This window comes from Rhinoderma darwinii, chromosome 1, assembly GCF_050947455.1.
Source record: "Rhinoderma darwinii isolate aRhiDar2 chromosome 1, aRhiDar2.hap1, whole genome shotgun sequence".
NCBI classification, from domain to species: Eukaryota; Metazoa; Chordata; class Amphibia; order Anura; family Rhinodermatidae; genus Rhinoderma; species Rhinoderma darwinii.
Genome location: NC_134687.1, coordinates 418,688,406 through 418,706,373, shown reverse-complemented (window position 1 = coordinate 418,706,373; position 17,968 = coordinate 418,688,406). Strand labels below are relative to the sequence as shown.

The 17,968-nt window shown below is 42.2% G+C and overlaps 1 protein-coding gene across 1 annotated transcript in view; it reads right to left on the bottom strand.

The window, feature by feature from the left end:
• The window catches only part of PLA2G4C (phospholipase A2 group IVC), a 69,347-nt gene extending 52,160 nt beyond the window's left edge, over positions 1-17,187 (bottom strand). The window contains exons 1-5 of the mRNA XM_075825551.1: positions 17,111-17,187; positions 14,363-14,477; positions 14,005-14,150; positions 8,917-9,115; positions 8,256-8,364 (exon numbers count right to left, since the gene is read on the bottom strand). Coding sequence (XP_075681666.1) covers positions 8,256-8,364; positions 8,917-9,115; positions 14,005-14,150; positions 14,363-14,477; positions 17,111-17,187 — 646 coding nt within the window. The remainder of the gene's footprint in view (positions 1-8,255; positions 8,365-8,916; positions 9,116-14,004; positions 14,151-14,362; positions 14,478-17,110) is intronic.
• Between the last annotated feature and the right edge of the window lie 781 nt (positions 17,188-17,968).

Below are 17,968 nucleotides of genomic sequence, written 5' to 3'. Positions count from 1 at the left end.
CATAATTACGGCCCGTGATTACGGGCGTTTTTACGTCCGTGTGCATGAGGCCTAAATCTGTAATGAATATTTTGCTTCATTTCATTTCTTTTATGCTTCCAATAACATTATTTACACTCTCTAGCAATTAAATTCATATAGAGAGGTAGCAATTAAATTCATACTGAGAGGTATTTAAATAGTGAGCTTTTACTCTATACATACCGTAAGTCAACCTCCCGAGCAACGCCGGGTATAAAAGCTAGCATTATATAATTAGCCTTCTTCATTCATTCATTCACATATAATATAAGTGGGGTAATGCCTTACATCCCTTTATATTTATAATTTAATTATTGTTTAAATTTATTTAGCTCAGTTATTATCCCAACTTATTATCTACTATTTATATTTAACTCTTTTTTTTCGTCCCCTTTATAATTTTTGTCCTTAATCCTCTTCTTCCCACTCTCCCCTCTTTTTTGTTTGGTTAGGGGGTCAGTACCTTATTATTATTTCGATAAGGTTAATTCAAAATATTGAAATTCCTATTTCTGGATGTTTTTTTAGTTTAAGGAATTTGTGGGTCTATTGACTATATAAGATAATTAAGTTATATTTATGCCTAAAAGATGGTCATTTTGTTAGTATTTCAATATATAGGGAATTTCGCCTTTAATTACTGTTATTATAGAACAGCAGAACTCTGCAACATAACTCAGTGGCTCTGAGGAAGTCCCGGATGGGATGAAACGCATTAGCCAATGAGAAAGGCGCTAGGACGTAAGGAAGTGCACCAACCCGACATGACTGTACGCCATACCATGCTGGTTCTCCCACAACCCCGACCTGAACGCCGTTCTATTCGGCAGACATGCTACCGAAAAAAAGAAAAAAAAAAAGAAGCTGTGTGGAGGTCTAAATAGAACGGCAACCGAATATCTCTCTCACACAATGTACCAATCCGGCGTGGCTGTATGCCACACCGTGTGGATCCTCCCACCACCCAGGCTTGAATGCCTGCTTACCCTGCTTACCCGGCATTTACATCCAAAAAAAGCAGTCATGGAGGATTAAAATTGGATACCACCCATGCATCCTACCTGTGGCATTTGAAAGTGACCACCACTTAATCTTAAAATCTTAAATAAGGGGAAAAAGAAAAGAAAAAAACGGCGATATTTATCAGAGAGACACTGCACTGCAAAAACAACACTTGACTAGTCTGATGAGTATATATGTTTTATTTGCTTGGTACCTAAGCGGCATGCCAATGATTTGGAGGACGTTTCCACATCACTAGTTTTGCATAATTGATGGTCAGTAAATTCTATAAAGTCACTATCCTGTGCCAGTGCTGTTAATATATCAGTTGATATACTGAATTGGATGAATGTAGATATGGTCCAAGCTAAATTAAATTAAATAAATGTGCACAAGGCCCCGGGACCAGATGGGTTACACCCTAGAATTCTTAAAGAGCTTAGTTCAGTTATTTCTGTCCCCCTTTTCATAATATTCAGAGAATCTCTAGTGACTGGCATAGTGCCAAGGGACTGGCGCAGCGCAAATGTGGTGCCGATTTTCATAAAGGGCTCTAGGTCTTCCCCGGGTAATTATAGACCAGTGAGCTTAACATCCATCGTGGGGAAAATGTTTGAGGGGCTATTGAGGGACTATATACAGGATTATGTGACAATAAATAGCATTATAAGTGACAGCCAGCACGGTTTTACTAAGGACAGAAGTTGTCAAACTAACCTAATCTGTTTTTATGAAGAGGTGAGCAGAAGTCTAGACAGAGGGGCCGCTGTGGATTTAGTGTTTTTGGACTTTGCAAAGGCATTTGACACTGTCCCCCATAGGCGCTTAATGGGTAAATTAAGGACTATAGGTCTAGAAAATATAGTTTGTAATTGGATTGAGAATTGGCTCAAGGACCGTATACAGAGAGTTGTGGTCAATGATTCCTACTCTGAATGGTCCCCGGTAATAAGTGGTGTACCCCAGGGTTCAGTGCTGGGACCACTATTATTCAACTTATTTATTAATGATATAGAAGATGGGATTAATAGCACTATTTCTATTTTTGCAGATGACACCAAGCTATGTAATATAGTTCAGTCTATGGAAGATGTTCATGAATTGCAGGCAGATTTAAACAAACTAAGTGTTTGGGCGTCCACTTGGCAGATGAAGTTTAATGTAGATAAATGTAAAGTTATGCATCTGGGTACCAACAACCTGCATGCATCATATGTCCTAGGGGGAGCTACACTGGCGGATTCACTTGTTGAGAAGGATCTGGGTGTACTTGTAAATCATAAACTCAATAACAGCATGCAATGTCAATCAGCTGCTTCAAAGGCCAGCAGGATATTGTCGTGTATTAAAAGAGGCATGGACTCACGGGACAGGGATGTAATATTGCCACTTTACAAAGCATTAGTGAGGCCTCATCTAGAATATGCAGTTCAGTTCTGGGCTCCAGTTCATAGAAAGGATGCCCTGGAGTTGAAAAAAATACAAAGAAGAGCAACGAAGCTAATTAGGGGCATGGAGAATTTAAGTTATGAGGAAAGACTGAAAGAATTAAACCTATTTAGCCTTGAAAAAAGACGACTAAGGGGGGACATGATTAACTTATATAAATATATTAATGGCACATACAAAAAATATGGTGAAATCCTGTTCCTTGTAAAACCCCCTCAAAAAACAAGGGGGCACTCCCTCCGTCTGGAGAAAAAAAAGTTCAAGCTGCAGAGGCGACAAGCCTTCTTTACCGTGAGAACTGTGAATCTATGGAATAGCCTACCGCAGGAGCTGGTCACACCAGGGACAGTAGATGGCTTTAAAAAAGGGTTAGATAATTTCCTAGAACAAAAAAATATTAGCTCCTATGTGTAGAAATTTTTCCTTCCCTTTTCCCGTCCCTTGGTTGAACTTGATGGACATGTGTCTTTTTTCAGCCGTACTAACTATGTAACTATGTAACTATGTATCCTCTTTGCCTGGTGCATGAACTGCATATTTATTGTCTGGAGGACACATTTTTTGCATATATTGTGTAGTAAAAGCATGTATACAGGGCCGGACTGGCCATCGGGCAGTTCTGTCAAATGCCAGATGGGCCGCTGAACAGTGGGCCGCCTGCTGGCCGTCCAAACAATCAGTGTCGGCTCAGGCAGCAGGGTACAGCATTTGTAAGCGGCCGTCCGGCACAGCAGCTAAGAACTGCCGTCGTCTGTGCTGCTATTACTAAATCTCCTTGTGCTGCTTTAAAATGTCCCCCTCCAGCCCCCCTTCCCTGGTCTTCACACAAACTCTCCTCCTCCTGCTGCTGTTACCAGTCGGGACGAGAGGGAGGGGGAGGAGAGACTGTGCGCGCTGTGTCGGGCTGTGAGCAAGAGAAGTTCTGGAGAGAAGACCATCACCCCATCAACCTGCTGAACTCCCTCCACAAATATCCTACATAAAAGTAAGTGCATGTGTGTTTACAATGTGTACTTTATATGTGTATAATGTGTGCATGTAATGTGCATATTTGTGTGTCTGTGATGTGTACATGTGTGTGTGTGTGTATGTATATATATATATATATATATATATATCTATAGTGTGTGATGTGTTCATGTGTGTATATATAGTGTGTGATGTGTTCATGTGTGTATATATAGTGTATGTGATGTGTACATGTGTGTATATAGTGTGTGATGCGTTCATGTGTGTGTATATATAGTGTATGTGATGTGTTCATGTGTGTATATATAGTGTATCTGATGTGTACGTGTGTATATATATTGTATGTGATGTGTACATGTGTGTGTATATATAGTGTGTGATGTGTACATGGGTGTATACATAGTGTATGTGATGTGTACATGTGTGTATATATAGTGTGTGATCTGTACATGTGTGTATATATAGTGTGCGATGTGTTCATGTGTGTATATATTGTATATGATGTGTTCATATGTGTGTATATATAGTGTGTATATATAGTTTGGGTTTTCCCCATTTAATTCAATGGGGAGGTAAAACCCGCAACAAATAGCAGATGAGGTTTTTTGCGGCGGAAATGCAGTGATTCCGATGCAAAAAATCGCAACTCAGGAAAAATTTTAATCTTATACTTACTCAGAATTCCGTTTTTTTGTCCGGGCTGGCCTCCTGGGATGACGCTGCAGCCAATCGCAGACTGCAGCGGTCACATGGGATGAAACATCATCCCAGGGCTGCAGGATGTAGGAGGGAAGCGTCAGTCCCACACTGGTCGGTGATTCTGCTCCTGGACGAGCCCCAGACAGTGGCATAGCTGAAGCAGCAGCACTGTGATAAATTAATCCAACACATTGCTTGGCAGCCCCGCCCACTGTGCCGTCCAGCCAGTCAGCCCACTTCTACCTGTTTCCCTCTTCCTCGTGACCTAGAGGGAAAGGAATGGCTACAGCAAGAAGTCACCGTGTGCATGTCTGCTCCTCCCCCGCAGTACGAGACGTAGTGTCCCGCGCTGCTCTCTGACCCCTACACCAGCTGTATGTAAGTAGCTACTAGTAATGCAGCTATTAACCCCTTCATTGGTTATGTCTGTCATGCTGAGCAGTCACCCCAGAGCTGACTGTTTAACATAACAGAAAAAGTATAAATTAATCTATCTATCTATCTATCTATCTATCTATCTATCTATCTATCTATCTATCTATCTATCTATCTATCTATCTATCTATCTATCTATCTATCTATCTATCTATCTATCTATCTATCTATCTAATATTTATCAACTTATTTATCTATGTTTTTAAATATATATATATATATATATATATATATATATATATCTCAATCAATATATAATGAAATACACATGCACTCAATAGCTCACACACACACACACACACACACACACACACACACACACACACACACGTGTGTATATATATATATATACAGTGAAGGAAATAAGTATTTGATCCCTTGCTGATTTTGTAAGTTTGCCCACTGTCAAAGACATGAACAGTCTAGAATTTTTAGTCTAGGTTAATTTTACCGGTGAGAGATATATTGTATTTAAAAAAAAAAACAGAAAATCACATTGTCAAAATTATATATATTTATTTGCATTGTGCACAGAGAAATAAGTATTTGATCCCTTTGGCAAACAAGACTTAATACTTGGTGGCAAAACTCTTGTTGGCAAGCACAGCAGTCAGACGTTTTTTGTAGTTGATGATGAGGTTTGCACACATGTTAGATGGAATTTTGGCCCATTCCTCTTTGCAGATCATCTGTAAATCATTAAGATTTCGAGGCTGTCGCTTGGCAACTCGGATCTTCAGCTCCCTCCATAAGTTTTCAAAGGGATTAAGGTCTGGAGACTGGCTAGGCCACTCCATGACCTTAATGTGCTTCTTTTTGAGCCACTCCTTTGTTGCCTTGGCTGTATGTTTCGGGTCATTGTCATGCTGGAAGACCAAGCCACGAGCCATTTTTAATGTCCTGGTGGAGGGAAGGAGGTTGTCACTCAGGATTTGACGGTACATGGCTCCATCCATTCTCCCATTGATGCAGTGAAGTAGTCCTGTGCCCTTAGCAGAGAAACACCCCCAAAACATAATGTTTCCACCTCCATGCTTGACAGTGGGGACGGTGTTCTTTGGGTCATAGGCAGCATTTCTCTTCCTCCAAACACGGCGAGTAGAGTTAATGCCAAAGAGCTCAATTTTAGTCTCATCTGACCACAGCACCTTCTCCCGATCATTCTCAGAATCATCCAGATGTTCATTTGCAAACTTCAGACGGGCCTGTACATGTGCCTTCTTGAGCAGGGGAAATTTGCGGGCACTGCAGGATTTTAATCCATTACGGTGTAATGTGTTACCAATGGTTTTCTTGGTGACTGTGGTCCCAGCTGCCTTGAGATCATTAACGAGTTCCCCCCGTGTAGTTTCCGGCTGAGCTCTCACCTTCCTCAGGATCAAGGATACCCCACGAGGTGAGATTTTGCATGGAGCCCCAGATCGATGTTGATTGACAGACATTTTGTATGTCTTCCATTTTCTTACTATTGCACCAACAGTTGTCTCCTTCTCACCCAGCGTCTTACTTATGGTTTTGTAGCCCATTCCAGCCTTGTGCAGGTCTATGATCTTGTCCCTGACATCCTTAGAAAGCTCTTTGGTCTTGCAATGTTGTAGAGGTTAGAGTCAGACTGATTAATTGAGTCTGTGGACAGGAGTCTTTTATACAGGTGACCATGTAAGAGCGGTCTATAATGCAGGCACCAAGTTGATTTGGAGCGTGTAACTGGTCTGGAGGAGGCTGAACTCTTAATGGTTGGTAGGGGATCAAATACTTATTTCTCTGTGCACAATGCAAGTAAATATATATAATTTTGACTATGTGATTTTCTGTTTTTTTTTTTTTTATATATAATCTATCTCTCACTGGTAAAATTAACCTAGCCTAAAAATTGTAGACTGTTCATGTCTTTGACAGTGGGAAAACTTACAAAATCAGCAAGGGATCAAATACTTATTTGATTCACTGTATATATATATATGTACGTACACATCATGTTTAGTGTCTACGTTCGTCATATATGTCAGGAAAATCTCCTAATCCATACGGCGGTATACATCATCTACAGGTCCACATGTTTAAAGAAAAAATTACACTGCACAGTATACGCAGTGGCCAATTGTATAGAAAAACCACAACAAACTATGAATTCCTATATAGTGAAGTCAGTGGCTCTCCTGGAGCTGAATTCCCAGCCAGAGCTTTGCCGACCCTCTGGCCGGGGATTCCGCTCCTTAAGAAGCCCCTGACGTCACTACCCATACATGGACAATGCGTCTGCAATGCTCTGGCTGGGCATTCCACTCCTAGAGGGAGCCCCAATGGCGCTATCTACAAGGAGGGCAGGTGCTGTGGCACCACCAGGGAGGGGGGCTGTGTGGCACTACCAGGGAGGGGGGCTGTGTAGCATTGTCTGGGCGGGGGGCTTTGTGGCACTAGGGGGGCTGTGTGGTACTACCTGGGAGGGGGTCTGTGTGGCACTACCTAGATGGGGGGCTATGTGGCACAATCTACAGGGAGGCACTGTGGCACTATCTACAGAGGGCAACTAAAATAGGGGGGAGCGCCAAATGGGGGCCTAACTTCTATATGGGGGCATAAACAGGGCCTAACTTCTATATGGGGGCACAACGTTTTCTGCCATTGTACTGCTGCCGCGAGTTCCCCCGCCAAGGGGCCCACTAAGTCTGTGTTGCCCAAGGGCCCACATAAACCTGGAGCCGGCCCTGAGTATAGCTTTAGACTGGGGCTACACGTCGACTTTGGCCCCAACATAGGTAGCATGGGCAAAAATCGCTTTGTTCTGTAGCCTACATTGCAAGTAAAATTACCGCGATGAGACCACATTAATATGTCATTACTTGCAATGGGACATATCAAGCTTTGGCTGGGCGATCTGAGTTGCAGCCAAAATCACTGTGTAGCAGATAGATAAATAGATAGATAAATAGATAGAAAAATATATTTATAAAAAAAAATAAAGTGGAAGAAATGGAAAAATGTGTTATTTACTAACAAACTTTTCTGTGATTGCTATAACAGGCTGTCACAGCGATCACATGACCGGAGGCCACACTGCTGGTCTCCGGATGAAAGCTCCGTGGTACAGCCATCTCTAGGCAGCTGTATCACAGAGCTGAATCTCAACGAGGAGCTGCAAACATGCTAACTCTGCAGGATGTTCTGGAACGTCCTTGCAGAGTATGGGTATGTTCACACAGCCTATTTACGGACGTAATTCGGGCGTATTAACCCCCGAATTACGTCTGAAAATGCGCCTCGATAGCGTTGACAAACATCTGCCCATTGAAAGCAATGGGCTGACGTTTGTCTGTTCACACGAGGCGTATATTTACGCGTCGCTGTCAAAAGACGGCGCGTAAATAGACGCCCGCGCCAAAGAAGTGTCCTTTCACTTCTTGGGACGTAATTGGAGCCGTTATTCATTGACTCCAATGAAAAGCAGCGCCAATTACGTCCGTAATGGACGCGGCGTTCAAGCGCCTGCACATGCCGTTACGGCTGAAATTACGTGGATGTTTTCTCCTGAAAACATCCACGTAATTTCAGCCGTTACGGACGCTGCCGTGTGAACATACCCTTAGAGTCTATGGGCGGTCCACAACTGGTTAAGCTGTAACGTTTAGCACTTGTATTCATTTTGTCATCAAAGTTACCTAAGATCTTGTGACCCTCACCTGGATCATTAGATTTTAAAGAGCCAGTTTCCACAGCAGAGTAGACTGGATAAGGATTTTCTCCATTCTCACATGATGTCCGGTGACTGGACAATGTTTTTTCATTAATCTGGAATAACAGAGCAGGAGTATAATCATCATGTGGTAACAATATTTAAAAGGGTTTTCCCATCAGAGACATTTATGACATATCCACAGGATACGTCATAAATGTCAGATAGATGTAGGTTCCACCTCTGGGACCCGCACCTATCTCCTGAACGGGGCCCCCTAAATCTACCGCTCTGTGTTGTGGCTGAAGAGTGTGATTTCCAACCATGAATTACGGAAACAGCATAGCTCGCTGAGCTACGCTATTTCCGTAACTCCCATAGTAGTGAATGGCAGTAATGGAAGCAGCGTAGCATGCGAGCTATGCTGTTTCCGTAACTACCATTCAGTTCCATGGGACTAATGGAAACAGCGTAACCTGTGGATATGTCATAAATGTCTCTGGTGGGAAAACGGCTTTAAGCTGGCCATACACATTAGATAAAAGTCAACAACATTTCTGCGGCCTCAGTCTGTCCACCCTAATGAATTGACTTATTCACTATGTGTATAGATTGTGTAGAACACAATTATACAGTAGAATTCAATGTATAGTGTCAATGTTACTTACTTCATTAATGATTATATGAATAAACGCGTAAGCCCAAATATTGGTCAGTGAAAACGTTTCTTTAAAAAAAGTCTCATATAGCTTCTCCAATATTTTCTTCATGGTCCATGAAGAGCTTAATAGATGATTAGTTATCTGACTCTCCATCTTTTCCATGCATGATGACCACTTTTCATCATTAAAGAGGGATGATATACACCTGAATATAATATAAGTGTTAATGTCGTGGGCGTCATTCTAAATCAAATGCGTAAGCTTAGCCACATAAAAACAAATCACTAACGACATTAAATAATTCCCAACATTTTTTTGGAAATATATAAATGACAAAAAGAAAAAAACTGAAAACATTGTCCCTCTAAAAGATGACCATTGAATTATATTTCTAGAGGATAAATGAAGGGCTGAGATATTAAACATGTACTTTTCCTCTTTGTTTAATGATGAGCTGCCAGTACCAGATATTTAGGGGGACTGTAATAAAGGTTCCACACCCAATATTAGCGGCTTAACAAAGGAGGAACTAGATCTGCATCTGAGCAAATTAAATATTGATATGGCCCCTGGCCTAGATGAAATTCATCCACGGGTATTAAGGGAATTAAGCTCAGTATTGGATAGATCATTATATCTCATCTTCTTAGACTCTCTTGTAACAGGATCAATGCCACAGGATTGGAGGACGACTGATGTTGTACCAAGATTTAAGAAGGGTAAAAAGGTGGAACTGCGTAACTTCCATCCAGTAAGTTTGACATCTGTGGTATGTAAAGTATTTGAAGGTATTGTAAGAGATGAACTACAAAAGTATATAGCGGAGAATAATCTAATAACTGATAACCAGCATGGATTCATGAAAATCAGGTCATGCCTAACTAACATGCTCGGTTTCTATGAGGAAGTAAGTGAAAACTGAATGTTGGTCATGCGGCTGATGTCATATCTGGATTTTGCAAAAAGGATTGATACTGTACCTCACAACAGTCTTGTTATGAAGTTACAGAGGCAGGGGCTGGGGTACATTGTTTGTGCATAGGTAAACAATTGGTTAAGAGTTAGAAACCAAAGAGGTGTTGTAAATGGTACATAACATGTTCTAAAGTGAGCAGTGGGGCACTACAAGGATCGGTGTTAGGCCCAATTCATTTTTATCTCTTTATTAATGACCTTGTGGATGGGATTGATAGTAAATGGACAGTTTTTGCTAATGATACATGACTTTGTAGCATGCTTAAAGCTCAGTTTGATTGTAAAATATTACAGAAAGACCATGATGAGTTGGCAGCAAAAATGTGGCAAATAAAGTTTAATGTTGACAAATGTAAAGTGATGCACCCAGGCCCCAGGAATATTAAAGGGGTTTTCCCATGAGAGACATTTATGACATATCCACAGGATATGTCATAAATGTCAGATAGATGCTGGTCCCACCACTAGGACCCACACCTATATGTAGAACGGGGCCCCCTAAACCCCGTTCTAGCTTTGTCTGATCTCGCTGACTCCCGGCCACTTCCTGGTTATATGGTCGGGAGTTACGTAAATGGCGTAACTCGCTGAGCTATGCTGTTTCTGTAAGTCCCATAGTAGTGAATAGCAGTTACGGACCAGCGTAGCATGTGAGCTATGCTGTTTCCTTAACTTCCATTCAGTTCTATGGGATTTATGGAAACAGCATAGCTCAGCGAGTTACGCGGTTATTGTAACTCCTGACCATATAACCAGGAAGTGGCCGGAAGTCAGCGAGATCAAACATAGCTAGTTATGCTGTTTTCGTAACTTACGACCATACAACCTTTTTCATGGTCGGAATTCACCTCATTCAGCCACAACACAGAGGGGCTGAACGGGGTTTAGAGGGCCCTGTTCTGGAGATTGGTGTGGGTCCCAGTGGTGGGACCTGCATCTATCTGACATTTATGACATATTCTGGGGATATGTCATAAATGTCCCTCATGGGAAAACCCCTTTAATACATATACATTAGATTAAATCAAAGGAATAAGAGATGGACCTGGGTATTCTGTTTACAAGTAAGCTAAGCTGCATTACTCAATGTCAAGCAGTAGCTGCAAAAGCAAATAAAATTTTTGGGTGTATAAAAAGAGAAATAAAAACCCTCATTCAAAAGCAAGACCCCGGAACAGAGCTGAAAGCGTAGGGAAAGGGACACATGACAAAGGGAGTAGTGAGTTAAGGGTTAAAGAAAGTTATGAAAGGGGTAATGTGTGCAGTACGAAGTTTAGTAAATAAGGGGAGGAGGAGTTGAGAAAGTATAAAAAGAAAGAATAGTTAGGGAGGGTCCCTTTCCAGCAGAAGAAGACCCTAAAGAACTTTCCTGCCCGCCCGTCCCTTTTTTAATCCAGGGTGGACAGGGTGAGGTTGGTATGGTAATTTAGGTGTCATAGAAGTGGGAGTATGAGGAGTTCTTGAAGGTAAAGAAATATGAATAATGATGGTGGCAATTTGGGCTTGGGGGAGTCTTTTACCCAGCCTGTTGGTCACATTCCTGTGAGCCAGGTCCCCAGGAAGGGCGGCAGGTCTGGAAGATAATGGGTCCTCAGGCTAGGTGCAGCACGGCTGAGGGCAGAGACCATAGGCCTGCGAATGGATTACAGGAAGTGTGAAAGCCTTCAAGGACTCCTCATCATTTAAGTGAAAAAAGAGGTTAAATGTTAATTATAATGTTAATTATAAAGTTATTCTAATATTATTTATAATGTTATTTTTAATAATATTTATGGTATTTGTGAATTGTTGTAAATTAAACATTTGTTTAATTAAATTGGCTGCTGTGGCCTTTCCACCAAATTAAAGACTAAGGGTATGTGCACACACGCAAATTCAAAAACGGCTGAAAATACGGGGCTGTTTTCAAGGGAAAACAGCTCCTGATTTTCAGAAGTTTTTTCAGCCACTCACAGTTTTAGGCTATGTTCACATGGAGTATTTTGGGGGAGGAATATCTGCCTCAAAATTCAGTTTGGAACTTTGAGGCAGATTTTCCTCTCCCTGCACGCCGATTTTCGCGCCATTGAGCGCCGCGGGCATAAAACAGCGCGAAATACGCTTTCTCTGCCTCCCATTGAAGTCAATGGGAGGTCAGAGGCGGAAGCGCCCGAAGATAGGGCATGTAGCTTCTTTTTCCCGCGAGGCAGTTTTACTGCTCGCGGGAAAAAGACGCCGACGCCTCCCATTGAAATCAATGGGAGGCATTTTCGGGCCGTTTTTGCCGAGTTTTGCGAAGCGGCTTCCGCGTCAAAAAACTCGGCAAAATACCCCGTGTGAACATAGCCTTACGCTGCGTTTTTTACGGCTGTTTTTGGAGTTGTCTTTCTATAGAGTCAATGAAAAGCGGCTCCAAAAACATCCCAAGAAGTAACATGCATTTCTTTTTCGCGGGCGTTTTTTTACGCGGCCGTTTTTTTAAACGGCCGCGTAAAAAAAAGCCCCGTCGGAACAGAACGCCGTTTTTCCCATTGAAATCAATGGGCAAATGTTTTGAGGCGTTCTGCCCGAAAAACGGCCGAAAATAAACCGTGTGAACATACCCTAAGTGTTTTCAGTAGTACAAAGGAATATGCTGGGAGGTTCACGGTAGGAATCTACTATTCTCAAGTCATGTAATATTACCCCTATATAAATCCATTTTAAGCCCACATCTTGAATATGGGATTCAGTTTTAGGCTCTACATTGTAAACAGGATATAGAAGAGCTGGAGAGGGTTCAAAGCGGACTCTCTTAGGCTGGATTCACACGAGGTCATTACGTCCGTAATTGACGGACGTATTTCGGCCGCAAGTCCCGGACCGAACACAGTGCAGGGAGCCGGGCTCCTAGCATCATACTTATGTACAATGCTAGGAGTCCCTGCCTCGCTGCCGGACAACTGTCCCGTACTATAATCATGTTTTCATCTACAGAGGGGGCTGTATGGCGTTATCTACAGGGGGGACTCTGTATGGCGTTATCTACAGGGGTTCTGTATGGCGTTCTCTACAGTGGGGGCTGTATGGCGTTATCTACAGAGGGGGCTGTATGGCGCTATCTACAGAGGGGGCTGTATGGTGTTATCTACAGAGGGGGCTGTATGGCGTTATCTACAGGGGGTTGTATGGCGTTATCTACAGGGGGGGGCTGTATGGCGTTATCTACAGGGGGATGTATGGCATTATCTACAGATGGGGCTGTATGGCGTTATCTACAGAGGGGGCTGTATGGCGTTATCTACAGGGGGGCTGTATGGCGTTATCTACAGGGGGGGGCTGTAAAAAAGGCACTATCTACAAGGGGGGGTTGTGTGACACCCAGGGGAGGGGGGGGCCCCAGTCAAAAGTTTGCTATGGGGCCCAGTCTCTCCTAGTTACGCCCCTGCCCAGACCCCCTAAATACAGACCCCTAAACTAATACAGACCGCAGACCCCTTAATACAGACCCCTAAACTAATACAGACCCCAGACCACTTAAATTAATACAGACCCATGCCAGACTTCCTAAATACAGACCCCAGACCACTTATACGTACATATCAGCTTTCAGTCTTCTCTATGGATTCTTGCTGTTGTGCTAGGACCTGCCTACATGGTCATGTGACCTGCAGATATTTTTACAGTAACAAGAACTGCTAACATAAGCTCGTCTGACCTTATGTCTGCAGGTCCTTTTGCAGGACATACACAATGCAGTTTTGTTGCCATTTTTGATGCAATTCACTGCAAAAAAACGTGACAAAACTGCAATTTACTTAATAGCCCCTATGATGAGCTGCCACTGGTGCAGAAGATACAGATCACAGTGCGGCCATGATTAAACTATGATTGGGCAGTACAGTTAGGATCATTCTACCCAATCAAAAAAAATAAAAAGGCAGCTTTTTCCAACGTTACACAGATCTCACACCCCTAAGGTCAACCCTGGTAACCATGATCAGATAATTCTTCCGTTCTTGCTAAAATAGATGATTACTAGATAGAATTAGTCAGTTAAATGTGATGTACAGCAAATAATAATGTGATACTGTGTTAGCCACTAAAATCCTTATTGCGTAAAATACTGCAGAGGTATGAGTCGATGTGAAAATAATTTACCAGGTTGATCCGGAGGTGCCACAAATATATGTAATAGCATCTAGAACATCTTCTTTGGCCAGTTCAGCAAGGACACCAAGAAAACCAACCATGGCACGAAGTCCACCACCAGATCCCAAAATGGCAATTACAGGAGGCTCTTCATTCTTCATTAAAAACATTTAAAAATGGCACATAAAGAAGAAGCAAAAATATATATTTTGGTTTATATTTGTCTTCAGTCAAGGGCTAAATCTATTCTTGATATTAATAAACACAATTCACACAGAGCTACAGAAGTTCACTTGGAAAAACATTTGTGGGAACGACTGACTTCTTTCAATAAGAGCATCTATGAGGTGCTGAAAAAAACATTTACCTTTTGGATATTATTATTCAATTTTTTAAGGGCTTTCCGCACTTTTTCCTTCCTGGCTTTTATTGATGATTCTTCCCCTTCTGACATTATAAAAGCATCAGGGACTTGTGTTGTGCTAAAAAATAATATAAAGAAAATATGGATTGAATAACACAATAACAGAATTGCCATCAGTAAACTGATACACCAAACATATATAAATATCCATTTAAAATTTAAGGAGTAAAACGTTATAATTTTAAAATATAGGAAATTCTGTCATGCTTCATGCTCTCTTTCTGGCATTCGATTTAGAAAGTATTTCCTGTGTCGACTCACAAGTGGCTTATGACAGCGCTGCTCTGGTGTCATGATGTCATGGTTATCGCAGCAGTGGCCTAAAATAAGTATTGTGCTGTGTCCTACGTCTTGCTATACTACTGAATGTACATTAGCAAAAAGTAGGAGACAGAAGGAAATTAAGTTCCACTTAGGAACAGACTACATAGGTTTGTTTGCAGTCTGTAACCCTGGGAGACACATAGCTCTGCATAGGAGATGTGGGCACAATGTATTAGGAAATTTTTAATCAAGACTATTGGAAAAGTTGCTTTATTTTTTATTTCAAATGCATTGAAGCTACGAAGTTGTACATAGTAGTTAACTCTTTCATGCATCAAGCTATAAATGTACGGCATGCAGGGGCGTAGCTAGGGGGGGGGGCAGGCGGGGCATGTGCCCCGGGCGCAACCCGGTGTTAGGGAAGGGGGGGCGCCGAAGAGCAGCTGATTGCTGCTGACAGGCGCCCCGTATGTCGGACACCTGCAGCAGCTTTAGGAAGAGCCAGGAAATTACGGCGTTCTGACTGGGGTCTGTGACGGTCAGGGAGTGGACCAGTCCAGTCACCTGACTTGTCACCTGACCTCACATCAGTGACATGAGGTCAGATGAGACGCAGGTCAGGGGATAGGTCCACTCCCATGCTGCAGCCTTCCAGCTCTGCTGTTACACAGCCGAGAAGCAGAGAGGAAGCTCTGCCCACAGACCGTCCTGACCTGTGATGCTGTCAGCAAGGAGACATGGTGAGTGTCTGTGTGTGTAGTGTGAATACAGTGTGTGTCTCTGTGTTTGTAGGTGTATATGTTACAGTGTGTGTGTGTGTGTGTGTGTGTGTGTGTGTAGTGTGAATACAGTGTGTCTCTGTGTTTGTATGTGTATATGTTACAGTGTGTGTGTGTGTGTGTGTGTGTGTCTGTCTTTCTGTGTCTCTGCATGTGTTTCAAATAGACAGATGCAATGTGCTTGAGCACACGTATCCCAATTTCCCAGCTACTACTTGAATAGTGGCTTTAAATAAAACGTAACTTTTAATATTGAACTTTAGAATTGAGGTGCCATGAGAGACGGTAAACGTACAACATTGAATTGGAATAAAAATATACTGAGTCGGTTAGCGTGGTATTAGAGATGTGAGAGGTATTAACATCTCATGGACGTAATGGGGCTCGTATGTACGGCAGCTGCAGACTGCCTGAAGAGCCTGTGTCCTCCGTGGGATAGAGTGCAAAAGCTAAACAGCGACTGAGTTAAATTTAAAAGAGCACTAGCCCCCCCCGACATGTTTCACTGCTGAGCAGCGTCTTCAGGGGATAATTCGGGGCTATTACCGGCGCGTGCAGAAAATGCTTCCTGTTATAGTAGGGGAAACACCCATCGTGGGGTTCGTCATCCCCAGTGATAGCCAATAAGATTCACAGAGAGGGACGAGCCCTCATATTGTGTGATTGGCATGTCGGCTAGCCTATGTTGTGAGGCTGCCGTTCATCCATGCACCAGCTGTTTACAGCGCATGCGCACTGTGGTGAAATCGGATGATAATGTTTTTCCCTTTCTACTGAGAGTGGGGACGGCTGTCATTATGTGGTGTCCGCAATTGCTGGGTAGAACACCACATATGCTGGTATATAACTTAGTGGCATAACGACATGGCTTGCCATACTAAATTTAGATGTAATCCTGATGTTCATAGTCTCGATGGGGAAGATGAGACTAAATCAAGACAGTAAGTTAGATAAGATGGCATATATAAAAGGAAGCAAAGGTTATGATCTATGTTGTACTGTGAGGCTATTATAAAGCTCCTAAAGGTGAGGTTGCAGTAATAAGTTAACTGTATATACAAGTAAGGTTTGTTGCATACAGTATATAAAAGATTGCATCACATCATAGTGTATTGTATACATATAGTTATCAAGGTTGAAGACTTGATATAATCCATGTTTTTGGATAGTTGGAATGGAAATTCATGGAGAATATTTATAAAAGATCCTATAAAGACATTTTTATAAAAACTTCTATAAGAAGGCGGCGAAAGTGAAGCCCTCATTTAGACCAATGGGGCTGAGAGATCCCAACCTATGTATCCAGCGTGCTTCTTCTTGTAACAGTTTTTTGTCTAAATTGCCGCCTTCTTATAGAAGTTTTTATAAAAATGTCTTTATAGGATCTTTTATAAATATTCTCCATGAATTTCCATTCCAACTATCCAAAAACATGGATTATATCAAGTCTTCAACCTTGATAACTATATGTATACAATACACTATGATGTGATGCAATCTTTTATATACTGTATGCAACAAACCTTACTTGTATATACAGTTAACTTATTACTGCAACCTCACCTTTAGGAGCTTTATAATAGCCTCACAGTACAACATAGATCATAACCTTTGCTTCCTTTTATATATGCCATCTTATCTAACTTACTGTCTTGATTTAGTCTCATCTTCCCCATCGAGACTATGAACATCAGGATTACATCTAAATTTAGTATGGCAAGCCATGTCGTTATGCCACTAAGTTATATACCAGCATATGTGGTGTTCTACCCAGCAATTGCGGACACCACATAATGACAGCCGTCCCCACTCTCAGTAGAAAGGGAAAAACATTATCATCCGATTTCACCACAGTGCGCATGCGCTGTAAACAGCTGGTGCATGGATGAACGGCAGCCTCACAACATAGGCTAGCCGACATGCCAATCACACAATATGAGGGCTCGTCCCTCTCTGTGAATCTTATTGGCTATCACTGGGGATGACGAACCCCACGATGGGTGTTTCCCCTACTATAACAGGAAGCATTTTCTGCACGCGCCGGTAATAGCCCCGAATTATCCCCTGAAGACGCTGCTCAGCAGTGAAACATGTCGGGGGGGCTAGTGCTCTTTTAAATTTAACTCAGTCGCTGTTTAGCTTTTGCACTCTATCCCACGGAGGACACAGGCTCTTCAGGCAGTCTGCAGCTGCCGTACATACGAGCCCCATTACGTCCATGAGATGTTAATACCTCTCACATCTCTAATACCACGCTAACCGACTCAGTATATTTTTATTCCAATTCAATGTTGTACGTTTACCGTCTCTCATGGCACCTCAATTCTAAAGTTCAATATTAAAAGTTACGTTTTATTTAAAGCCACTATTCAAGTAGTAGCTGGGAAATTGGGATACTTGTGCTCAAGCACATTGCATCTGTCTATTTGAATTACACATCCCTGCCAGCTTCTAGGGTCTTTTCTATCTCAATCTAAACAATCAGGGTTAATCACCCTCATCTCGA